General features: G+C 35.4%; 1 protein-coding gene across 1 annotated transcript; it reads left to right on the top strand.

Moving 5' to 3' along the window:
- LOC112044883 (probable nuclear hormone receptor HR38) lies at positions 1-27,033 on the top strand. The gene is made up of 4 exons (XM_024080876.2): positions 1-647; positions 21,184-21,260; positions 21,655-23,086; positions 23,592-27,033. The coding sequence occupies exons 1-4, from the start codon at positions 584-586 to the stop codon at positions 23,849-23,851; spliced, it is 1,833 nt and encodes a 610-aa protein (XP_023936644.1). The 5' UTR covers positions 1-583; the 3' UTR covers positions 23,852-27,033.
- Positions 27,034-27,698: the final 665 nt, after the last annotated feature.

Here is a 27,698-nt window from a genome sequence, read left to right as displayed (position 1 = left end):
TGAAAACGTGATAGATGGAAGCCCATGGAACGTAGCGGACGACGGTGGCTGAGGCAGAGGTAGCGGCGCGGGCGTACGAAAGCTCCGTACTAGCGATGCCGTTAGCGCAGGTTCGGGCGGGCGGCGAGGCACGAGGCGGCGGGCGGACTGTGGGAGGTACCGTTAGTGACGTCACCACTATGACGTCGCGGCCGTGACGTCAGGCGCCGCGATATAGCCACCAGCCTCGGCGGCGGCGGCCTCAGTATCGCACCGACCGTCCGCCAGCGCGTATACTTCCGCGCGCCCCTTCGCGATCACCTACGAGCGATTGACTGTGAGTGAGTGCGCGTGCAGTGAGTGCAATGTGCTCGGCCGCATGAGGATCCTTCTTAGCGAATTGGGACTCTCTGGCGCGTGCCTCGGTCTGACCCTGGAGTCGCGCGCCGATTCTCTGGATCCTGACAAGCCAGCGCCAGGTCAGCGCCCGCTCCACCGTCCGCGTCCTTCCAATTCTGTGTTTATTTTCGCTTTCGTTGTGTAGAACCTCTGGTGGGTCTGTAGACTTTGTGTGGAACTGTCGTGACGATGGCCATAGGCTAGAATGCGAGGTGCGTTGCTGACGCCCTCCAGCCAACACTGTGGCCTTAGACAATTCCTTAGCACACGTACGTAACCTTTTTGTTTTGTTTTGTTTTTTATTATTTTTTCTTGGACATTTCCTTTATTACTTATTTTATTGCAGTTTTATTATTTTAACATTTTAAACTTAAACTTAAACTTATTTTACCTTTTTCATGTGTAAAATCCAATGCCATATCTTCGCTTTTAATAAAAAAAGCTTTCAAAGGACTTTTAAGTTCTATTGAAGAAGTTAGCCGCAAAACAAGTAGTATAAAATCTCGGATTAACCCATAGACAGAGATTTATAAATATAATCAAAGCAGGTTTTACAGATGAGCTCACAGTTACCTATTGACCCATAAAGATGTGGGTAGATGTAACCTATTGTCCACTCTAACTGCTCTCCGATAAACCTGATGGAATAGATCGATGCTACCTTTAAAAGTGACTCTAACTTGAACTTTTATGATTGGCTTTTAAAAGTTTATCCATTTGCTTAGATTTAAATTTTTAGAATAATTATTTTTAGTGATCCATGGTCTAACTGAATGTTATATAGGCACCATAAAACAATATAGGTATTGTAGGCCTTTTCTGAAAATAAAAGCTCGTTCGTTTAGTAATTCTTAACGCTTTATTCAATAAGTTGTATTGGGTGCTGATTATAGTTATTTTAAAGACTAAGTGTAGCACTTTAAAGTACAAATTAAAATATTTAATTTTTAGTTCTTATGTAATATAACAAAGTTCTCAATTGTATGTTCGGAAAATTCCTGCCTAACACAATTATTTGCTTACCATTAAATTGAGAATGATTAAATTAAGGCTTTAATAATTAATGGTAATAATAATAACTAATAAATATGTATGTAAAAGACCTAAAAATCTTGTTCTTTAGCTTTCAACTAACAAATACGGGTAAAGAAATTTTAAAATTGCAATGGAAAATTGAACAAATCGATGAAATATCTAAGAAGTTCAATTCAAACTCAGTACTATAGATACGCGAGTACTTGCAGACGCCTGCGGGTTTGTCCGTTTTTTTTTAATTTCTAACATAATTGTTAAATACAAATTTTTATACCAACTTTCATACTACCTGAGTTTAATTTTCACAAATTTTCCCTGTGTGGTAACTTACTGTGAATGAAGCAATTATCCATGGTGCGCGTTAATTGTTAGTCAGATTTTTTAAATATATGCTAGTGGACGCCCGCGACTTAGTCCGTGTGAAATTAAAAGTTTTTCTAAAATCCCACGGAAACTATAGATTTTTCCAGGATAAAAAGCAGCCTATGTGTTGCACCATAACTTTCTCTATCTTTCAAAGACTCATTCAAATAAGTTCAGCCATTCCAGACAAACAAACCCGGACAAACAGATAGAAAGACAAAAATTTCAAAAGAATTTGTTTGTGTTTCAGTATCGAATAAATTGGTTCAGATTTTCTATAACCGCATTTTTAAATACTTCAACCGCATACAGACTTCCGCATTGGTGCAGGTATTAGTTAACTCTTTATGCGTACCCATTGGCAAAAATAGTCTTAAGCCTCAATATTTGTTTATGCAAAAACCTAGTGTCTACTGTCTGTGTAGGCTTAAGATGGTCAAGTATGACGAAATAGGTGTGTCAACATAATACCGGTCCGACAAATCTTAAGCCGTTTTGTTTGAAATCGTGTAACACGTGTCTAATTTAATAGATAAATATAAGAACTCATTACTAAAACTTAAGCTATGTACATTATTTGTTCCTCGTAAATAATACTGATCAATCAAAAATCTAATATTATAAAGCTGAAGAGTTTGTTTGTTAGTTTGTTTGATTTATTGAACGCGCTAATCTCAGGACTGGACTGGATCGATTTGAAAATTTCTTTCAGTTTTAGATAGCCCATTTATCGAGGACGGGAACAGGAACCACGCGGGTGAAACCGCGCGGCTCCAGCTAGTTTATTATAAATTACAGACGCCCGGTGGTTTAGCCCGCGTAGTTCCCGTTTCAGTGTGAATACGGAGGTAAAATGTAGCCACTAGACATTGACAAATAACGTAACTTTCTATTTGTGAAAAAAACATCGGTTCAGTAGATCCAGAGTTGACCCTTTACAAGTTTACAACTTCACAAACTCACAAACTTTACCTCTTTCTAATAAGTTTCTTTCTAATAACGTCTAGACGTATAAATAAATAAAATAAAAATAAAAAAGGATTTTATTTCTTGTTTTACAAGTAATATATACAACTAATAATACAATTTAAACAAATTATACTTATTTACTACATAATATTTATTTATAAACAGATTTGTAAAAGTAATACAAGACCCCTCCAGTCTAGACGTATATCTAAACAAAAATTTTAGGTTTCTAAAATACTAATTGAAAATTAACTAAATGCGCGGCGTAACTTCTATAAAAGCTTACTTGCTGCAGTAAAAGGCTTAAAGCAATATTTTAAATAAGTTTCGTAATTCACAACACAATTACAAGAAGCAATTTGATGAAACTTTGGCTGACTAGTGCGGCGAAATTAATATTGTTTTTGTCATGATTGCAAGTTAGGTAATGCTAGTAGGTATAATATGGGATGCTTATGTCGCGATCGCCTCCGGAGCCGATGGCCTCAGCCGAGTTGCCTTCCACTTGCCCAATAGGTTGTCGCAACCGGCAGACGTTGCACCTGCTGCTCTCAGATGTGCCTCTGCAAATTGCCGATCATCGTATAACGCCATATTCGTAACACAACAATCCCAATACGAACGTATACGGATCTAGTCCAACGAGACAGTGAGAGTTTGGTCAAACAATTTTCTCATTAAGTTGCATTAAACGTAAACAATTTTCTCAATTAAAAACTACTATCCTTATACATAGTCGCTTCATACCGTCTATATAATTGAATCCTTTAAACGACTTCATTCTTCATTTCATTTTAACGCTCGTTTCGTTAATTATTTATCAACCCATAGTCGGCTTGAGTCTCTTCTCAGAATGAGAGGGGTTAGGCCAATAGTCACGCTGGCCCAATGCGGATTGGGTCTCCCAATCCCCACTCACTCACGCAGAGAATTAAGAAAATTCTCTGGTATGCAGGTTTCCTCACGATGTTTTCCTTCACCGTTTGAGACACGTGATATATAATTTCTTAAAATGCACACAACAGAAAAGTTGGAGGTGCATGCCCCGGACCGGATTCGAACCCACACCCTCCGGAATCGGATGCAGGCTCATTTCCACTGGGCTATTACGGTTTCGTTAATAGATGAAGTGATTTAAGGGGGAGGTTTATATGCACCAACGAGTATATTTTAACGAAGAATGTCGTGGTTTCTTCGCGGACGAAATCGTGGACGTCCTCTACTTTATATAACTGATTGAAAAAAACCAATTAAATATTGTAAAATTGTGTGTGTCACTACTTATTGAAGTTTTAGAGGCTGTATTGTACAAAAGATTGTATTTTGCCAAAACAAAGTGGTCTTGTCATACTATAACAGGAAAACCTCGAGGATATATCGAACGACAATTCAATCGCGCATAATGTTGTGGAATCATAAAACTTTTACCGCTCACTATTTCACGTCCTCCTAAGTGATAAACAATTATGAACACTAAACAAACACCGGTTTTCGAGAGATTCCGCGCGGCAAAACATCGCTTTCACTTTTGTTATCACCTGATAACTTGTAGACATGGAACGAAATGTATTACACAAAAATAAGAAAAAAAATTAATTTATTCATTTACGTAAGATTTAACAAGTTTTTTTTATGGTCGTCTAATGCACACTACCTATATTATATTGATCTAGAACAAGTAGTTATGTTAATTAATCACTAAAACTGGCTTCCGTAGCCTCTCTGTTCTGAGTTGTTCGCTTAAAAAATCTATGGATGTTCGTACGAGTACGTGTGAGAGTGTTTTATTAAAAACAACTTATTTTTACGTTGTTTTAGAATCTCAAAGCTTTTATTAAGGCATTTTTTCTAGAAGCGTGTTAGAATGACTAAAATCTAGAAATTTTAGAAATTAAACTATAGTCAGTGTTATTCATATTAATTGATTATGAAACACGTCTAAAACTCACGTGATATTAGGTTGGAGTATGCCCGACTAGTTTTGAACCTATACGGGGCCCTTAGTCATGAGCTGGTTCTTGCGTCGCGGCACGATCCAAACTGCGAAGCGGCTGCGCGACGCGCTGCTGCTCGCATTGTTTGCTAAGAGAGGCCCGTATGGGTTCGAAACTAGTCGGGCATACTCCGACCTAATATCACGTGAGTTTTAGCCGTGTTTCATAATCAATTAATCTAGAAATTGATTCGGAAAAGTAAGGAACATCAGCAAGTCTTGCTGAGGGATGGGGAAACAACGATAAAACACGCTATCGTCAGCTGTAGTGACGTCAGTATGGAATAAAATCGCGCTCCCGTTTTACGTCACGCCACACCACCCCAAGGGAAAATATTTATGGATTACTTACTTCGGAAAAGTAAAATTTTCATACAAATTTTCAATAGTATTCAGCATCTGTACAATATTGATATTACAAATACATTACAAAACACATGTTCATATGTGATGACATACTGGTGGATACTTAGTTCACATTTTATGATTAATTGATTAACTGAATCATTACAATAAAACAGTGCTTAACGTATGTAATGCTTTGAGATACGTAGCTTCTAATTTGACATTAATTAAAAATAAGAATCATTCTCACGTTAATCGTCCATCGAAAAGCAAATAGGGAATCCTTAACAAAGATCCTTCAAAATATTCAATATACATAGCAATGTATGGTGGTCACAAAAATGTCGCTAGATCAATTTTCCGCAGCATTCCTCTCATATCCTATTGAATAATTTATTTATTATTTATGATCAGTTTACACCCATATAGGTAATTATTTATCACATCAAAACGATCAGATATACGCGTATTTCTAACAAGTGTATTTAATTAAACATGTCAAAATTGTAGGCTCAATTCATTTGTCTTTATGACATTAATAAATAGATACGATACTAAAACTCGGAAGTATACCTACACAATTTTAGTGTAAAGCTTGTTCAAAACACAAAATATTTGGAAAAAAACTCAACTACCTAGATATTTTCTAATATTCTTAAAGTAACTCTAAATACATATATAAAAATAAAAAAAAGTTGAGCTATAATAATTAATGTTTCCTTAATAATCAAAGTATATCAATCTTCGTCCACGTCCCATGAAATGTGCAAATATATTTTGTCTATAGCGAAAAAAATATTTTCCTAGTTCATAAAAAGCTCACAATACCTAGTCTGAAAGAGTGATATCAAAAATCCGCAGCACAGCCTATATTGCATATTTTTAGCCATACTTTTCGTACTGCTGTAGCGTTTTCTATAGCGGAATTACGTCACAGAATCTAAAAATACCCGGGTGGAAAAGCGGCAGTCGAGGGGGTGGCGTGGTCGCGCGAGCTCGGCCTTGCCTCCGATCGACCGCCGCCCGTGACGTCATGTGCCGCGTTACGTCACGCATCGACCCGCGCCCCGATTCAAGGACGCCCTTGCTTACCGGCTGCCGACTTCCTAAAACTTGTTACTTAGTCAAGCCTTCGAACTCGCAAGTTACAGCTGTAGAACATCCACGCTGAAAAGTTTTCGAAACCCGTGAGAAAACTGTAGAGTTATTTCGAGTAACTTCTTCGTATCTGATATGAAAATGAGTTTTCATAAGCATTACTAGATAGTTCAGCAACGGATTAGCAGAATTTTAATTTGGCAAGCTGAAAGTAAAGGTAACTAAACATATATGTATATTAGTATTTATCTAGGTAATAAATATCTACTATACTTTACAAAATAGCTTTTCAAAAGCTTTTCAAGCAATCCATCCTTCATTTCCACACTGCTCGTTTATCATCAAAGTAATTAATGCTATATTGCTAAGCACAGGCCTCTCTTAAAGGCGAGGGGGATTTAAGGCTGCCCACCTCAGGCGTAAATAGCGTAACTTAATTTTAGGTTGTAAAGAATTAACGATTATTATCAGGTGTGGATAATGACCGGGACCGACGGCTTCACGAGCTCTCAAAAACAAACTTTCCACATTCGGCTAGAGAATTGCTTAAAAATAAAGTGTCTAAATTTTGCTTAAAAACAATTTTATTAGTGGCTAAATTTTGCTTAAAAACAATTTTATTAGTAGCAAATTTCTTTAAAAACGATTTTTTTAGTGGCTAAATTTGGAGTCAAATCCGAGAGTTCAATAATCTTCATATTTACCACTGGACTATAACATCGTCATGAAATTATGTAATATAAATTTTCATCATTCAAACATTTCTTTTTTCTCTGTGTGTGTATTTATGACGTAAGACACTTGTATGACGAATATAGGACTTTCTCTTGAAGGATTCGATTGTATGACTGAAACATAACTGTTTCCAAAATTATACTGATAACAATACTTGTCGTTAAAAGCTCTTCGATATCTTATAATAACAAAAAATAAATAAATCGGCTTACAAACCGAAGAAAGGGTGTTATATTTTCACCTGAGGTATATACCGTATAAAGATTGTTTTTACTTTTTAAATTACAGTTTATTTCTTTAAAAAAATAGACACCCTACTCATAATTATCCCCGTATTGTGAAGAAAAGGTAACAGGAAATGTTTTTAACGTGAAGATCTTAGTAAAAGTTTCGCTATGAAAGTTTACAGCGTACATAAATCAATAAAGCAATAAAATAAGTACATTCTAATCAATATTTTTATATGTTTAGGTAGTTAATTTAGTTAAATATTAATGTTATAGTTAGCCAATCATTGTAAAAAAATATAACTGATTTATTTAGTTATTTATGACATATTACATGTATCTGGTTTTAATAAATATGAAAGAGCTGTAAGATCACCCACCCAATTCACTAGGCGTGCTCTCCCGCAGCATCTACTCATGATTTTATCCATTTCTATTAAATACCATCGTCAGCCTATTTGTGTCGGCCCACTACAATACCAGGCCTCCCTCCTTATGGTAGAGAGAATATGGGCCATAGACCTACTTTGCTGCTCGAATGCAGGTTGACGATTCATAAAACAATCCCACAATTCTTGTACCGAATAAGTCTATTTTTGAGATCCAACCGGAGCCTGTAGTCATATGGCTCGTCGATTCTCTTTCAACAATCGCAAATGCTTCGAAATTTAAAAAATGTATAGGAATGACATTCGTTCACGTGATTAAGTTATCGATCGTATCTGTGATTCCCTTGCATTTTTTTAGTTTTATCAGTTTCGTACAAAGAGAATCGACGTATAACATGGCTACAGGCCCATTTACTCTTTCTTTAGGTACTGTATAATGGTAACCCTGGAAGCTTGCAAAAGAACAAACATGCAATACTATATTTTTGGCAACTTAATGAACGAGAAAATGTAACCAACTTCTCAAGGTTTTGCTGATGCGCGCTATTATGAAAATAAAGAATGTCTTGCAAACATTTCAAAATATAAATATATATTAATTCATTCCGAACATCGTAAATAATGTAATAAATACGTTAATCTCTTTGATTGCCACTCTGTCCTGAATAAAAGGACGAGCTTTTAAAAACGTATTAGTGCCAAGGTACTACTGCGTACTAGCACAAATGCAAAAACTAGACTGAATACTGCATTACATCAACGCATTAGCTTGCTATAAAGTTATATTATTTTATCATAACGTTTCATTTTTTTTATGCATAACGCATGTCATGTTAGACTAGCGGACGTTCGCGACTTCGTCCGCCCTTAGACCTGTTTAATCCAGACCTCACAGTAGTATCGCTGTAAAAATGGAGTATCTTCTCCCGTTGTTCCAATATTTTTTTCACCTTCACTGCTCTGCTTGTTTTGATAGTACCGTGATAAAAAGTATACTATAACCTGCCCAGGAGAATGAAGAATAATTTTACCAAGTTTCGTTAAAATCCGTCGAGTAGTTTTTGTGTCTATAATGGACATACAGACAGATAAAAATTTTGCTGATTGCATTTCTGGCATGAGTATCGATCACTAATCACCCCTTGATAGTTATTTTGGAAATATATTTCATGTACAGAATTTATATCTCTACAGATTTATTATGAGCATAGATTTAGATATTATAATGTTTCACCAGAATCTGTTGAGTATTTGCATTAAAAAGTAACTTTAGTCCATTCTCACAAACCTTGAATTTTGTATAATCGAGTACTAGATCAGAGGAAGTGACTTCATCCTTGGGGAATTCTGTTTTTCTTGGATAGCATTTTGTTAACATAAGATTTTAATGAAACAAAGCCTTCTTCAATTTTAGCTTAATTGACACGCGAAAACCGCGTGAAAATCGGTCCATGAGTTGGTTGTTCTAGGAGTTAGGAAATTATTCAAATTTTGATGCATTCCTTTCATCATTCCTTTAATCTTTATCACTTTTCATAATAGAACAACTTTAGCAACATTAACTATCCACTTTAATTATGTAATCAAGCGGATTACATGGTCGCGTTTCATTTAAACTAAAATCAAGAAATTTTATCAAACAAGTTTCCGCTTATCAAGTTCTTAGATGATTAGAAACATAAATAAATTCAAATTTATTCTTCCACAGTTTTATAATGTTCTCAAATACCCACACATACAACTTCAGAGGCGGCAAGTCCGACGCCAAGGTCATATGGTAAAGCTTTATAAATTACATTTAGCGTTTTATTAAATATTTAAGCATTCGTTTTACGATATCCAATATTAGTGTAAATGATTTGATAGTTTTTGAAATCATATTATGAATATTAGCCGTATTATCACAAATGAATGTTTATTCTGTTCAATTTATAAATATAAATTTGAAAAAACTTACCGAAACAAAAAAATATTGTTTTACTGACTTATTATTTTTCTTCTATTTTATAATTTCTTTTTCTTTTAGAGATTAACCCCAATTTAGCTATATCTCTAATGCGAATGGTAGTAAACGAAATCCTAAATTCATAGTTCAAACCAAGTAAGTAGGAACCAGTTGTAATATATTTCATATTAATAAACTGTTAGTCTAAATTTATATTTTCATCCCTTTGTGGTTTTCTGAAAAACTATCTAACTTAGGATTGCATTTATTATATTTTTATTGGATAAAAGAAAAAGTATCCCCTTTCCTATAAAGATAACTAAGGCCAAGGAGAACCGTGATAGCCCAGTGGACCTCTACCTCAGATTCCGGAGGGTGTGGGCTCGAATCCGGTCCGGGGCATGCACCTCTAACTTTTCAGTTTTATGCATTTATAGAATTTATATATCACGTGTCTCAAACGGTGAAGGAAAACATCGTGAGGAAACCTGCATACCAGAGAGTTTTCTTAATTCTCTGCGTGTGTGAAGTCTGCCAATCCGCATTGGGCCAGCGTGGTGGACTATTGGCCTAACCCCTCTCATTCTGAGAGGAGATTCGAACTTAGCAGTGAGCCGAATATGGGTTGATATTGATGAGGCCAAGCCCTATTGTGGGCTTTAAAAATAGCCTAACGATGATGAAAGTAGTCCGAGATAATATTTCTGCTTCAAAATGTCGTCGCCTACCTAATTACATGTTAAGTGGCGCCTCCAATGTGGAATAATTCAAACGACACCTGATGCCCAATGTTCATTTGACCGGTTTCATACAAAGTTATGCATGTTATGGAAATGGTTTGATAATATTAATAAATTGTTCCACTAACTTATCGATAACGACCTTTTAACTTGCTGTGCTATAAATTTAAGAAATTAAAAAAAATTCAAGTATGCTTCTTAAAATCTATTCTGGCACTCATTTTTTTTTTTTTTTTATATGTATGTTTTAAAGGTATTCTCATTTCTACATTGTTTATTGTTATGTATTTCATTAATTTCGTTTTTTCATTAATTTAGTTTCGTGTTGGATTTGGATAGAGCGTGACTCGCTAAAAGCCTTAAAAGTCGTTTTTAATATAACTAGCGGACGCCCGCGACTTCGTCCGCGTGGAATTTAGTTTTTCACAAATCCCTCGGGAACCATGGATTTTTCGGGATAAAAAGTAGCCTATGTGTTAATCCATGCTATAATATATCTCTATACCAAATTTCAGCTGATTCGTTTCAATAGTCGAGGCGTGAAAGAGTAACAAACATTCATGTCATCAAAATCATCAGTTTTCGCAAATCTCGGGAAACCGTGGATTTTTTCGGGATAAAAAGTAGTCTATATGTTAATCCAGAGTAAAACCTATTTCCATTCTCAGCCAAACCGCTTCAGTAGTAGCGGCGTTAAAGAGTAACAAATATCCAAACAAACATCTAAACATCCATACTAACATTCGCGTTTATAATATTAGTAGGAGTTTTGCCTACATTCTTACACCCGTATCTACTTAACAATAGTCATCGGTAAGAAATTGTTCAGTGTTCTGAACTTTGGGAATTCAATGGCTCTCATTTGATAGAAGCCTTCAAGATATGTATTGAATTTTGAAACGTATATCTGAAACCTCACTTTTCTTGAAAAAGTTATCTCGCTATTTGACCAAAAACTACCTCTTTAATTTCTAATTTAATTTAAAATCTTACAGAAATTCGTAAATCTTCTTTTGTTCTTAATGTACGTACCTACATGGTTTCTTACTCTGAAGCTGGAGCCCTAATTTCATTTGATCTTATACTACCGAACGACAATCAGTCCATGTCTTATAAAGATACCTATTAGTCTGATCCACATGTGCTCTTTAGGGCAAAACAAGTTCTCCGTCTCCTATAAAAATGGTTTGGAGTGTCATTCGATTTGGAATTGTATGAAGATAGTTTTTGAAAAAAAATAAAAAATTGCAAAAGTTATAGACAATTAACTAAAAAGTAAGGTTTTTGACTTATAACTCAAAAACTATTTAAGATATTTCCGACTCCGAAGGCTCCAAATATGCGTTGATAAAAATAAAATTTTACCGAGTAAAACTCTAAAACAGCTCAAAGATGCTGCACGAACGGATTAGGATGTTTAGCACAGAAATAGAAATATTCTGAAATAGACATTTTTTTGTCGATATTTCCCGAGGAACGGGATCTACGAGGCTAAAAGTTAGATACGTGTACCTATATAGCACATAATATGTAGTAATGAAAAGCTCTTAGCGATAATGTAATGAACGAGTAGAGACGTATGTAAACGCTTTTACAGTATCATTCGCTGAAATGAGACGCGTCACGTAAAGCTTGACGTCACAACGCCGCACCGCTACCCCCCTCCCCCACCCCTGCAGCTCGACAGCTGACCACCCCACTACCACCCACTAGATAATATGCGATAAACGTAAAGATATTACTACAACGCCGTTAAATATATGACGTACTTTGTTCCACATTGCAATCAGACTAAAATGATTTTCTTCACAATATACTTCACAATATTTAATAATATTATTCTTTTCGAATTTAATGGTTTAATTAGTCTATTAAAATGTTAAAATGTTAAAATTTGTTTCTGTATTTGTTTAGGATTTATATTTTAGTTTATTTACCCGACTGATAAATTCTGTATATTACATGAGTCGTCTTTTCCAGACATGGATTGATTTTAATGCTTTTTCCTTATACAAAATATAGCTGAGACGAAAAAATCAACACAAATACCTACCTAATAATATACACTTAAACTTTAATATATAAATGACAGAAACTGGAAATTTGGGTCTTTAAATAAACATAAATATATATTATGAATATTATCAATAACTAAAACTTTTGCATATTGCAAATAAAATCCAGTTTTTAGGTGACGACAATAATAATAGAGTATTGTATCATAACTCGGTTTCTCTGAATTCTATTATTTAGTTAATTGTTAAGGTATAAGTTAATATATTGTTAAAGCTGTTAACCTTGAAAACAAGAACATTTTTAACATAAATTTATTTAATATTTAAGAGTAAATAATGATTGTTTAATTTATTAGTCACTACCCAATAACCATATAATCACGTAGTTATCTTGGAACTTTAAATCAGTTACTTCAATATTGCTTATCTTAAAGCAAGCTACTAAAGTTACTAGTTGGTAGGTATATATTCGCCCGTGCGAATTTTTTTTATTTAGTCAAATATATATAAAACTACGGTGCGTATACATTGAATAATATTTATTAAATACCGCCTAAATATTAATTAGGAGGTACACATTATACTATTAATGATTAATCATACACTAGCAAAAAGCAGCAGGTGCATAATGGAACACTTTTCCGTATTTTCAAAACAGTTTTCAGTTTTCCCTTTACAATCAGTGTTCCAAGCAGAGCCATCTATCGGAAAATTGTTACACTATTATGAAAAACATCCGTACGGAATGAGCGACCTCACAACCCTCACAGGAAAATTTTTATATATTGTTATTAGGGTGGTTCATAGATGACGTTACTAGTTCATTTAGGGGTTTTAAATAGAAGGATTGATTTAATTTACGTATGTATATATACTCGTATAAATCAAGCAGGTTAGTCAGAAAAGTAGTACTGGTCCAGATACCAAAAGGGATTTTAAATAAGAACAGCAATGGCTTATTAAAGCTGCCAGCATGCATTTTTTTGTAGTGGGTTTTATTTATCGGATAAGTAAGAAAAATTCGACCGCCCGAAGTACCTTTCTGACTTCTGCTGGTCATGTAAAAACAATACCATACACCGTTATTGTAACCATGTCAAAGCGCAGTGATAGTGTAGGGTGTTTAATAATTGTTTTATTGTTTATTTATCGTTAAATTTAGTCTAACATTATTATAATAAGCCGCTGGATATCACCTTTGAAACTCAGTAGAGCATTCTTTCACGGCCGGATTTTAATTGATACAATGTGCATCTATACTACATTATCAACACATATTCGGCTCACTGCTGATCTCGAATCTCCTCTCGAAATGAGAAGGGTTAGGCCAAAAGTCCACGCTGGCCCAATGCGGATTGGCTGACTTCACACACGCAGAGAATTAAGAAAATTCTCTGGTATGCAGGTTTCCTCACGGGGTTTTCATTCACCGTTTGGAACAGGTTATATTTAATTTCTTAAAATGCACACAAGAAAGAAAGAAGAGGTGCATGCCGTGGACCGGATTCGAACCCACACCCCAATAACCCCTCCGAAATCGGAGGCAGAGGTCACTGCGATAGCCTAGTGGACTATCACAGTGACCATCCGTCCATCAGACAGTCATCATTCCGTCATTAAACATCTGCATCTATACTTACAAACTACTATCTATGTATCTAAGCTTACAAACTTCAAATTATTCTTTAAATTATGTAAAAATATATTAGCAGGATCGACCTAAATGGATTTAAATTGAGATATTACGAATAACGAGAATAAGGTTTAGTTAGCATATTTAATACTAGAAAAAAATCTAACAAACGTACTAAAAATATAAAAAATACATAAGGAAACTACGTTTGTATTTCTTAACACAGCCTATAAAGCCAATATAGATATCAGAGATATAGATTATAAAAATAAACAAGGTACTCCCATATAGGTACATGCAGGAAATAAATGAACTTGCTGAAACAACATGCCAGATACTCGACGTAATTTATTGGTTTGTTTACCAAAATTTAGAGTAAAGACCTTTTTTATTCATACAACTAGTTTAAACTTTACTGCAATAACCTGACGGCAAGTAACAATGCTTAGATCAAAGAGCATTAACCAAGAAATCACTATTTATATTATGGTATTCCATACCTTTCTAAAGCCGGATTTATATTTGTCTGACGTGTCGTGTCGAGACGCATCAGAAAAGAATCGGTATCATACATTTTGTATGGCAACGTTTACATGTGTTGTGACATGTCGTGATGGATTCTGATGTGCCGCATACAAAGTGTACGATACCGATTCTGTTCTGATGCGTCACGACACGACACGTCAGGCAAATATAAATCCGGCTTAACGAGTGATGAGAGCCACCATATTGGAATAGTTAACTCGCTTGGCGATGCACTTTGCATCAATGTGCGGTGCGTTTTTGTCGATAAGGCAGTAATCGAACAAAGCCTCCTACGACAACTAGTTACATAACTGCTATAAGGTAAAAAGAGAGATGAAGTTCTAAGTAATAATTGATAGTAATTAAATTTTTAATGATGTTGACCTGTACAAATCAAAATGGGAAATACTTAAACAACAAAAAGAAGTTTAGAGCAATTTTGCAGTTCAAGCCTCAATAGCTTCACAGTTAAAGAGTTGAAATCATCACTGGTCATGGGTTCGAGTCCGTCCCGTTGTACTATAATACGCGGGCGTCCGTTAATATAATAATTATATAAAATTTAAAATTTAAATTTCATTTATTTCAAGTAGGCTCAGTTTACAAGCACTTTTGATACGTCAGTTGACTATTTGTAAAGATTCTACCACCTGTTTGGAAGGCAGGTTCTGCTGAGAAGAAACCGGCAAGAAACTCAACAGTTGCTCTTATGTGGACAAATACATCCAATACTTTGTCAATACTCCTCAATTTAGCAACCGGTTTTCTATTATTACGTTGACCAGCTTTAATGTTGCCATTTTTTTATACTTTCGTGCCGTTCCGTTCTGTTACACTATTCTTACTGAATAAAGTATTCGTAGTGTAGAGCTTTTTGTGCCAGAAGCTCGTTTGGGGAAGTACTACTGCCGTGCTTATACCAACTGGGGGGGATAATGTTGTGTAGAAGAAATCGCTACGCAGCGATAAGGCCGCCTTTTGTATCCTACTTCTGTACTATACTTCTCTGTTCTATTATTTGTTCTTTCTTCTTATGTTGTAGTGTGCAAATAAGTGTAAATAAATAAATAAATAAATGTTCTTTGGATGCCTTGCGAAGTGTAGTTCTGTCAATAAGCATGGTTTGTACTTACCATCACTCAAGCGTAAAGTAATCGGTCAAGTGTTTCTATAAAATAAATAAACAAAAAGTTACTTAGGTAAAGGAATTCCAAACATTTGTTAACTAAGGAAAATCACAAAATTAAACCAACCATATGAGGAAACCGAGAAAGCAGGTTTTCCAACCAATGTAACATACAATAAATTCGCTTTTTTGTTTGACAACTTTTTTGTTAGTAACCAAAAAATATTCGAGGGAATAATATAATTCCGTTTATATTTTTCTCGTATATTTTCTCGGTATTTAATTGATACTAAATAATAGTATTGAGATAAAATAAATACTGTAAAATTCCAAGTCTTAACTCAGCATCAGTATGCATCACTGTCTAGATAAATGTTTTAATTTCAAACTGGTTTACGTTATGTTTCATCAGAGTTTTACGACAATCATTTACCGGTATTTAAGATTTGCCGTAATATACAAGTCTAATATAAAACATAATCTCGTAATTTATTGATAGACGAACTTCTATTATCCTCATTATCAGACTAATTTTAACGGCCTACTAGCCAGGCCTAATTGTAGGCGGGATATGGAGCTTGGACCCACCACACTGCTCTAGATCTAGAAGGCGGGCCTCAAGTGATAATGTTTGATTTTGTAGCCATCACTGTCAAGTGTTAGCTAATGATAAGGATCGGGACGATAAACGTGGCACGCGGCGTAATACCACCATCATCACAACTCCAGGCTGATGATTTAGACTTTGAATTTCTTGGAAAAAAGAAAAAAAAAATAACCTCAATGCTGTACTTGACTATTTATCAGCGGCGAAGAGTTCATGCAAGCCGATTCCCGCCGGATTACCTTTAAAAATCCATGCCTATTCATTGTTTTATTGTATTTAGATACTAGCGGACGCCCGCGACACCGTCCGCGTGGAATTTAGTTTTTCACAAATCTGTCGCGAACCATGGATTTTTCCGGGATAAAGAGAAGCCTATGTGTTGATCCAGGCTATAATATATCTCAATACGAAATTTCAACTAATTCGGTTCAGTAGTCGAGGCGTGAAAGAGTAACAAACATCAAAATTATCACTTTTCGCAAATCTTGGATTTTTCGGGATAAAAAGTAGCCTATATGTTTGATTGTGTGTGTTGGCAGAATAAAAATATATTTTTTGCTTCAAGTCGAGCTATCATATCGCAACCACACACGATCAGTTTAATCGGATGTCCTACCGTTAGTGCTGCAGGCACGTGGGCTTATTGGATGGCTATCATTAAAAAAGCTCGTTTAAGCATACACCTGTCAATATCCTCCATATTCTATAGCCGTAAGAGCCGATTGTCGTTTTTTTTAATATCTACGCAATATGGAAAATATAAGATTTACCAAAACGTATAATATCATAATAAATTAAAAATAATATTCATAGAAATTAATTAATTAATAATATTATTTTTGGGAAAATTCCTAACATCTTTAAACTTACCTATTGTAACTCTGCCGTGTAAACCCAAAACACTGTAACTTGAGTTACAGTGTTTTGGGTTTATAGCGCTCATTGGACTAATTTTGATGAGCTTTATACGCCAATAAAAAAAAAATAGATTTTTTTTCAATATTTATGGAGATATGAGTATACCAACAAGACTGTAATTCAAAAAAAGTCATAGTTTATAAAAGCATAAAACTGTAATTTGAGTTACAGTATTTTGGCTTTACTTATTACGCGAAACAAAAATTACAGTGTTCTCCCTAGCCAATAGTTTTTGAGCCATCAAGTAGAGCATTTTAGCCTGCGGGAGGTTCCTACATTCAGTGGCCGTTTGGCAATGCGTGTGAGTGAACGCTACAGTTAGGTTATAAAAGATATTAGTGCGTCGGGTAATTTACTTTTGCAAAAAATATTACAAAACAATATACAACATTATAATTACTCCACGATGGCGTCAACATTAAACCATGTTTTGATTGAATAGGAGAATATTAATAACAAAGAATGTTCTGAAGCTAACAGGCCATACGATAACGAGATACGGTCAAACAGACCATTGAGCTTGACAACTCCTATAAGAATTCAGAGTTTATTTTCGAATCTCGCTATGATATAAGTCCTTTGATACCACTAAGCCCTCCTCCAAGCCCATACCCCAGAAAAATCAAGCAAGCGATGAAAAAACAACCAGAAAAATTAAACAGCCCCAACAGACTATCAAAATTGGAACATTTAACGTAAAATCTGTAACAAAAACAGAAAAAATTATAGAACTAACATACAATATATTTATGTAGGGCTGCATAATCAAAACTACATATTACGCTACAAAGGTGAAACAATCGGCCAGAATGGAGTTGGTTTTTTAGTAAAAAAAGAACTTAAATGTTAAATTACAAGCTTTTTAGCACATTCAAATCGGGTTGCGCTACTAAAATTGAAATACGGCAACCAACTGCTTACAATAATACCTACAAATATACGCACAAATTGAAAACTCTGCAGATGAAGAAATCAACGCATTCTACGAAATGCTTCGGGTTGCTCAAAGCCAGGCAGGAGAAAACATCGTTGTTATCGGTGATTTTGACGCAAAAGTTGGCCAGTCCAAAATAGAAAACCATGTAATGGGAATATTCGGATATCGAAAGAGAAACGAAGGAGGAGATATACTCATTGGAACATAGAATGTCAATTATGAACTCTTTCTTTTAAGCTCGAGCAAATCGAAAATGGATCTGACTCTCGCCATACGGCAAAGTAAGAAAAGAAATCGATTTTATTTTGTCTAATCACCGATCGAAGGTAAGAAACGTATAGGTGCCATGGCCCTACCAACCTAGAGTACTAGGTTTTAAAATATACCAACCGGAAATGCAACATGTAGAAGAAGATATCCAATTTTCTTACAACAAACTAGCTGACACTATCATCACCAGCCTCCCACGTAGATATAATAATACAGAAATAAATACTATAGACAAAATACTCAGTGAAACTATGCGAATTCTGCTTACAAGACGAACTGAACTTATGAAAACAAAACAAAAATCTAAAGAAATGGCAGGAGAATTGAGACAATTGTTTAAAGCTTCAAGAAAATCAATCAATAATGACTACAAACACTAACAAAACAATAAAGAACATAAAAGACTACAGAAGCACGAAAAAAGTCTCAAAAAAAAAGAAGTGACCACACACGAAACCTGGATCCAAAACTTGAAACTGAAACTAAAACCAGACAAGATATCATGAACTTCGCTACAGATTTCTACATACACTTAAATAATAATACATCAAATACAATCTCTTGTTCTAGAACCAAAGATTCAATAGGAAGCCCTCGAGACGTATTATGTGATGAACCTGTGGTTGAATATGGAAGTTAGCAAACACATTCAAAAACGCAGAACAGATATAAGCCCTGCTGCCATGTTAGCCCGTCCACTGTCTATATGCCTATGAACAATAACACAAAAAATACAGTATTTCAGTTAAACATATTGAAAAGCTACTTATAAAGCCAAGAAACTGTAACTATAAATAGAGTGTTTTGGTTTGACAAGTAAACTTAGTTTGTTACGCCTTTGCTATGACAATACAAGTTTATAAAGATTATTGCAAATGTATTTACAGGATTGCCCTAAAACTTACATGGCTATATAGGTTACAAAAATATCTTTCGATTGATACCTAATACTACACATTTTATAAGAATAATGTAGCTTAAATCAACCAAAGTGCAAAAAAACTTTTAAACGCCGATTTCTCAAAACTGGGTTTTCTGAGATACAGTGTTTTGGGTTTACACGGCAGAACTCTGTAATACAAAACCTAGTAGATGCATAACATAAAAAGATGAGTCATTTAGCTGCAGCAGCCTATTTATTTAAAAACAAAACAACTGTTACGAAATGGATAAAGAATATCAATTGACTAGACTAGGAAATGATGTGATGTGAATAAACAATTTTGGGACAACACGAATTTAGTTTTTGCTAACATCCAAAATTCCAAGGATAGGTTCGAGCAACTCGTTCATTCAATCGTATGAAATCCATCCGTGTGTCTTTTTTGCTACAGCTACGTTTACATCAGACGGTTATTTTATAATATCCGACAGTAAACAATTATTTTTTGATATTTAATAAATCTGTTTATAATAACAATAATGAGCGTCTGTGGCGTTGCCGCTTGGATTTATAGATTTTCCGCGGAAAATAGTAAAATTAATTACCCTTAAATCCTACTTCTTACTAATAATATAAACGCAAAAGTTTGTATGGCTGTTTGCTTGGATGTTTGTTTGGGTGTTTGTTACTCTTTAACGCCGCAACTACTGAACCGATTGGGCTGAAATTTGGAATGGAAATTTTACTCTGGATTAACACAGGCTACTTATCATCCCGGAAAAATCCATGGTTCCCGCGGTATTTGTGAAAAACTGAATTCTACGCGGACGAAGTCGCGTGCGTCCGCTATTCTAGTATAAATAAACTTCCACAAAATAACGCCTGCTTTCTATCTATGTTACCTAATATTATAAAGAGGTAAAGTTTGTGGTACTGTAGATGGTAATGTTATTTGAGAGTGTCAAATATTTGAGAATGGAAATAGATTTTACTCTGGATTAACACATAGGCTACTTTTCATCCCGGAAAACCCCATGGCTTCCGAGTTTTTTGAAAAACTAAATTTCACGCGGACGAAGTCCTCACTATTTGTATGTATTTCCAGGCAGCGTTTGAAGTTTGTACTTTATAAAAAAAACAACTGGTCTAAAAATTTGCTGCCCCATCCCATACAGTTTTAACAAAGTAAAAGTTGGCTCGAGATCTCTCAGTGATACGATTGTTTTTGCACGATAATAGTAGAATATGCTCTAAATTTTTTTAAATGTTTATATATACCTTATATTTATGTAATACTTTGTCTAGACTTAGAGGAAAATCAATTTCATATTCTGAAAAGAAGTTGAAAATCTCGAAAAATAGTAACAAAAATAAATTAATAACAAAATATTGCCATGTTTGTTTTATCTATAACAAGACAGAAATTAATGGTTCTTAACATAATAGAAACTGCAAATGCCAGTGATTTCATAACCTCCCTAGGGTACCATCGCCTTTTCGACCCAAAAATTTTCATATAACTTTGCTGAAGCATTATGAGCTTTAAGAAAAGAAAGTTATGGTTGAAAACAAGTTTTTAGAAGTTTATAGTTAAAACGTTTTGGAAAGATCTAGTTAAGGTGTATACATAGGATTCAATTTTCGGGGCGTGGCGAATCAAGCACCGTGACACAATGTATTCAAAGCGGCAAAATTTGGCTGACAAAACTGCCGTATAAATTAGAAGACCTTTATTTTTTGGCGTCATTGCTTATCACAGAAGGGTGGCGGACGGTCTTCAGTTCAACCCCGCGAAAGATATCGATTTGTCAATTACGTGTGCTTGTGTTTAAGTAGGAATCAAAGTATGTTCGCCGAGGGTAAATATAAATGATGCATGGGCTGTATAGCGTGATAGTTCAAAGTCCGGCTGCCGTCAACCCACCGTCGTCTTCCGGTGCAGTCGCTACCAACCCTCTAGTCATTACTCGACGGTTACACTTATTGATCCGGATATAAGAGAAACATGAAGTTTTGTTTCATATAATAATAAATGATAATCATTTGTTACAGGGCCGAGCGCACTTGAGCCGCGCTCGCCAAGCGCTTTCTCGCCTAACTCCTCCAGCATGCTACTGCTGCAAACACACGTGAGTATCTACGTATCTATTTGACACACATCTCCTCCACATGACTAAAATAAGCCCATAAACACTGGTAATGTTTAGGACTTAAAACTAGCCTGTTATATGAGGGAGAAATTACGTGAGCTTTTTCTGTGTATTAAATTAATTTTAACATACGAGTAGTTTGTAAACGTTGAAATGTTGTTACTAAATAGTTAATTTATATTTTGTCACAACTCATGAAAGAAAACTACCGATGATTAGAACACCTGCACAATAAACAGGCGGTCTCAATGTAAAAGTCATTCGTAAGCGATTGATAAAAAGCCGCGCCATTGGTGCGTCGTTGCCGCCCCTGTCAACGATCCGCCTACTGTATGTATAACGCCTTAACTATTGATTTTTTTTTCTATTACAGAGCAACTACGGTTCGTCCTTCACTGATTTGTTATCGCCTCAATATCAAGAAGACTCTTCCGAAATCTTAGAAGAGAACTTAGATCCATTCCCAGACGTTGAGTTTCACGCACCTATACTCCCTGAAGTAAAATCTCAACGTGCAACTCCAGTGAGCGAAACACCATCGCCTATCCTCGGGCCAGCCTTGCCCAGTTTTGAAGAAACATACTCCGTTCGTTACCCGAAACAAGAAATGGCAGAATTCGGCATCAAGATGGATGAAGACTGCTACAACGTTAGTGCTTACTCTCATCAAGGACATGCATCAACACAGCTATTGTATCAATATCATCAACCTGCATTACCTTACGTTCCATCACCTTACTACGCACCCGCTCAGCCGTGCTCCCCGACATTTGATACCGGTGGCGTGACAAATGCGCAAGAAGCATATTCATTGCCACCATTTCCTAGTTCAGTGGATCTACATATATCTTCCGACCAAGGAGCTAGGCAACGAAGATCGTCCTTGCCGGTTCAGAGATCAGAGTCTAGTAGTTCTAACGACAGTCCCAAATTACACGGCAGCAGAATACACTGTATGCAAGCGTCAGCGCCGAGCTCCGCGTCGAGCTCGCCTGGTGGACCTCAGCAAGACAACTCCGGTTCTCGGGCAGCTCCACCATCACCGAGTCAACTCTGTGCTGTTTGTGGAGATACGGCTGCATGTCAACATTACGGAGTGCGAACTTGTGAAGGGTGCAAAGGATTTTTCAAAAGAACTGTCCAAAAAGGTTCTAAATACGTTTGCTTAGCTGAAAAATCGTGTCCAGTGGATAAGAGAAGAAGAAACAGGTGTCAATTTTGTCGGTTTCAGAAGTGTCTTGCTGTAGGAATGGTGAAAGAGGTCGTGCGGACCGATTCGCTTAAAGGGAGACGAGGGAGATTACCGTCAAAGCCAAAATGTCCGCAAGAATCACCACCGAGTCCGCCAATCTCTTTAATAACGGCATTAGTCAGAGCGCATGTCGACACGTCTCCTGATTTTGGCAATCTTGATTATTCACAATACAGAGAGCCGAACCCGATGGAAGTACCTATATCGGATTTAGAAGTGATCCAACAATTTTATTCATTATTGACAACGTCTATCGATATGATAAAAATATTTGCGGAGAAAGTCCCTGGCTTCGGCGAACTTTGCCCTGAAGACCGAGAACAACTTTTCGCATCAGCACGGCTGGAATTGTTCGTCTTACGTCTCGCCTATCGCACTCGCCCGGAGGACACTAAGCTCACTTTCTGCAATGGATTGGTTCTCGATAAACGACAGTGTCAAAGATCTTTTGGAGACTGGTTGCACGCTGTCCTTGATTTTAGTAATACACTGCACTCTATGGATATTGACATCTCTACTTTTGCCTGCCTGTGTGCATTGGCTCTTATAACAGGTGTGTACCTTGAACATTTTTTAAATAATTTTGTGAATAAATGTAAATAAATCTTATTCTTGCTTTTTACAGATCCTTAAGTCTATAATTATGATCACCCAGAAGCAAATCCATTTAGAGATATAAAATAATGATTACTCTTCTAGTCCCGCCATTAATGTCTATAAAAACTAAACTTTCACAGCCCTATTTTGCAATTACATTACGTTTAGTAAATTCTGTAGGTAATTGAAAATGGTTTTAAATTTTATTATTTAAGAAAACCTGAAAATAAATATAAATAATGTCTTTTATATTAGCAAATTGAGAGTATGGGAAATATTCTTATAGACTAAGTTTAGCAGTCCTACGTGTGTATAAAAAATGTGTGTATATATAAAATACTAGAAAGATATTTTAAATCGGTTCAGTAATTTCAGAGCTTATTCAATACAAATGAATAATCAAATATTTCCTCTTTATAACATTAGTATAGACAATAAACGAATAAATCTTTTGTCTTCAGAGAGACACGGTCTGAAGGAGCCGCACCGAGTTGAGCAGTTGCAAATGAAGATCATCGGATGTCTGCGCGCGCACATGCCCTGCGGCGGCAACACCAACGCCGCCGGGGCGCCGCACTTCAGCCGAGTCCTAGGCGCGCTGCCGGAGCTGCGGTCCCTCTCCGTGCAAGGGCTCCAGCGAATCTTCTACCTGAAGCTCGAAGACTTAGTGCCCGCGCCTCCTCTCATCGAGAACATGTTTCGCGCCAGCCTGCCGTTCTAATCACTTCGGACCCTATCCAGACATCCCGAGGACCACACCCGCCTTCGAATCCCTTCATTCTCCTCAGTCTAGAGCCGACTCCGTTATTTTTATAAGCGTATACTTAGATTAAAAATATTTTTCTAGAGACTAGTACAGGACTCGATCTCCGCGGAATCGGTTTATGCTTGTTGTATGAATTATTACTTAATTATTACGTATTGATTAATTTTAAGTAAGAAAAACAATCTTACCATGTAGGTACTTTGTCCAAATTTGTTGGACGCTTAGTTGATAAACTTAATTTATTGTAAATGTATATATTTGTGTGATTCTGTTTTATCTTAAAAAGGTATCTAAATATTTAGTAGTCTGCATTTAAGTTACCGCTCGTAATCAATGGCATCTCGTCGTACAAAATATTCCTACGTTATTTACTTGTGTATTATTAAATAAGAAAAATCTAGTCACAAGACTTACAAATGTTAAAAATTTGGCTCGTAAACACCGAATTTTATAGAAAATTTATGAGTAATTAAGATTATTTGTTTTATAATTGAGTGTGTGTGAAAGAAATGTGGATTGCAAGCCTCTCGAAAGCGGCCCGCGCGGAAACTGTGCGACGGGCCCGAAGGTTCGGCCGAGAACGTATTCGTAGATGGAAGTTACCTTTTAGGTTTAAATTATTTTATAACTATTTCATAGAATGTTAACGTGAATTGTTAAAATAAATATACATTTAAGGTAAGAGAAAAAGTTCAGCATCCCTATTATAGACTCCCAACTCCAACGTGTCTTAAACAGTACCTTCTTAGATAGGTAGCTTAGAATTTTCCTTTTTGTAAATGTTATGTACTGTTTTAACTAAAATATTACTGTAGTAGTCACCTAAACATATCAATGTATTTACTTAGTATGTTGTATAGTGTCGTGGCCGTCAATGTATGTGATTTTCCTGCTACGTATAAATATTTAAATTAAATTACTTAGTAAAGCAGCATAAAGTATCGATTTGGACCAAAACGCTAATAAATTAACAGTTTGGCATATAATAAGAAAATAGCTTAAAGCACTAATTTATCAAAATGAAAATTTATTAGTGAATTAAATTCACTGTACAGTCCAATAATAATAGGTATTTATTTTCCAAACTAAATTATTTAAAAAAGTTAAGGATCAAAATTTCATAATTTATATAACAATTTTTTTGTCCGGTCATAGCTTTATGAGCTAAGATGTAGGACCTGAATGCGATGTGAGCTTTTTGAACCATCCTTAGATACATACTTAGTATCGGATTATTATCAGCTCCTTTTCAGTGATTTTTATCTAGACAACGACATTTGTGTCATATTATTAGGTAGGTGCCTAAGCTTTACGCTAACGTCATATAAAAAGCTGAATGGTAGTCAGTCCATTCTCCTACCTCATGTGAGTAGGGTAGCCAAACGTGAAGTCTGGATCATTATTACATACAAAGGTATGTCAACCCATCGGACACCGTTTTAATATTTATGAGTGTCCAGCGAAGAATTGCTATAAAACTTGTGTCTGGATACTGAGGACATGGATTCTTATATTATCACTTATTATTTGTATTTGAAGCATTGAAAGTTACCTGTTACCTGCTACATCCCACAGTGACTTTCAACTCTAGTTACCTATGTACTCGCATTTAGAAACGGTAGGAGCATGGCCCACATTAGCTTTTGACTGCGAGCTCACTTGATGTTAAATGACATTGTAGTCTAAGATGGTAAGAAAAACTTTAAGCATGTACCTATAAGATGAGGAAAGTCTAGGAACCACAAGCTAGACAGGGCACACGTAGGCTCGAGTAAAATCAGTGCAAAGAAGCTATTAGTACACTAGGGATAAGTGAAGTGTTTTCCTTCTCAAAGTTAGCGGCATATCATCTTAGGCTCGTCGTAAACATTTGCCATCTTACGATAATTAGTGGGCGCTAAAATGTCAATTGTCATGGTATCAGTAAAACAGAGGCATTAAAATTCCCATTATACCTAGTACCTACCTACCTATATTGTGTAATATGTATCTAATACATTATTATTCATTATTGTAGTTTTAAAAATAAGTAGGTTAATTACGCGTGATAATATTTATATATAATATAACTTATATTTTATAAAAAATACGTAATATATCGTGCTGAACTTTTTACTCGTAAGCCAAGGCACCTTAAATGGTTTAGTTAATTTTATAGATTTATAAGAATGAATAAAAACTATTTCTTTCTGAGGTTCAATGAGGCGCGATGGTTATATTATGTAATAATACATCAAACTGTACGAATCAGATGCCTACCTACTTGCCTACTTTTGACAAAAAAATACCTCAACCAGAATCCTTGTACGAAGTACCTGTACCTATGACAGATGAAAATTAATGCTGAGAATATATTTTCCTAGCTTTTGCAACTCTGAACTTGGTTGTGCTTTCATATCATAACGAATGTATGGATTTAGTTTTAGATAAGTGTTCTGATGGTAATAGTTATCTAATATAAATAAATATTCTAGGTTTTTAAAATAAAACTACAAATATTGCATTTCTTGTTGCAAAATAATATTTATGTAAGTAATCCATATATTTACCACAAAGTTTAATTTAAATAAACAGATTTGCGTATTTTGTTATCATCTACCCACATAATTAAAGTAGGTAAGCTCTGAATATAAAGAAGAATGTTGATTTTCGTTATAGATATAGATCTTATAGACTTACATTTCAATTTGTACGTATGTACCTAGTACCTACACTTACTACTTCAATTGCATTTCTCCAGTGAGATGTTATACTTACCCAGAGGCACGCACAATATTCCAACACAACGCGGTTCAATATGATGAATTCTTCAGACACAGGTTCTTTTTTTATAATTAGTACATAGATATATATAAACTCAGACATTCAATTAAGTATATTTATACATCTCTGTAATACAATTAAGAAGTAATTAAATCTTAACCATATGTCTGAAAATGTCTGCAATGCATCATTTTAACTTTTTATGTAATCACATATTAAACTGCTACATTTTCCGTCTCTCTCCGTGTAATAACGTCTCACTGCATTTGTTTTACCTTGATATAGATTGATGTGCTTTTGTTATAGGTATGTTAAATTTTTTCTTTGTAAATATTTCGTCACAATTATACTGCGCGTATGCGTTATTGAACATTTTTTGTTTTTTAATTCTAAAAAATTCCTTCTATCCCGGTTTAGATTAGAATAATAATATTAACATTAGCTTACAAGTCAATCCTTAATGTTTGACTGGGATACATCCAGTAATGTATGGCTGATAATATATAAAAAAAAACAAAGGTCACACGCAGTGGCGTAGGGGGCGTAAGGGGCCTTAGGGGCCCTGTATCAAAATTAGTTGCGAGAACCATAGGAAGGGTAAAGATTTCCCACAAAATAAACAGAAATGCTCGCTTAAAATAAAAATAACCTTGGACGCACTCTTAACTAGGGAAAAAAAGAGGTTGTGGATTACCTACATTTTACATTTTGCTTTCACGCGTAAGGAGCCGGAGGCCCGTATCTTTGATACTGCTGATACTGAGGTAGCTATGCCCCTGGTCACGCGTCTCCTTACTCCATCTCATTTCTTTAGTTTTAGTGAAAAGTTTTTAAAATATTTATAAACAAAAACTAATTTATCTATTCGTTTATGAATTTTGCACATTCAAGATTAATAGGCAGATATAGCGCACGAAACACGACGGTGTCGTAGCCGTTCCAAATACAAAATTCAAAAAGGAATACATTTTCGAGTCAGTACGATACGAAGCGTCGCATCAGGAATTTTCAATAAATTATTCAAGAAAAATGGCGTCTT

The sequence above is a fragment of the Bicyclus anynana genome, chromosome 3 (assembly GCF_947172395.1).
Source record: "Bicyclus anynana chromosome 3, ilBicAnyn1.1, whole genome shotgun sequence".
NCBI classification, from domain to species: domain Eukaryota; kingdom Metazoa; phylum Arthropoda; class Insecta; order Lepidoptera; family Nymphalidae; genus Bicyclus; species Bicyclus anynana.
Note: the sequence above shows the minus strand (reverse complement) of the source record. Positions and strands in the feature narration are given on the sequence as shown.

Excerpts from the sequence above, each read along its gene's own strand:
- LOC112044883 (XM_024080876.2), top strand. The coding sequence starts at position 584 with ATGCGAGGTGCGTTGCTGACGCCCTCCAGCCAACACTGTGGCCTTAGA. Across the intron at positions 648-21,183 it reads TAGACAATTCCTTAGCACAC|GGCCGAGCGCACTTGAGCCG; the intron begins GTACGTAACCTT and ends CATTTGTTACAG. Across the intron at positions 23,087-23,591 it reads TGCATTGGCTCTTATAACAG|AGAGACACGGTCTGAAGGAG; the intron begins GTGTGTACCTTG and ends TTTTGTCTTCAG.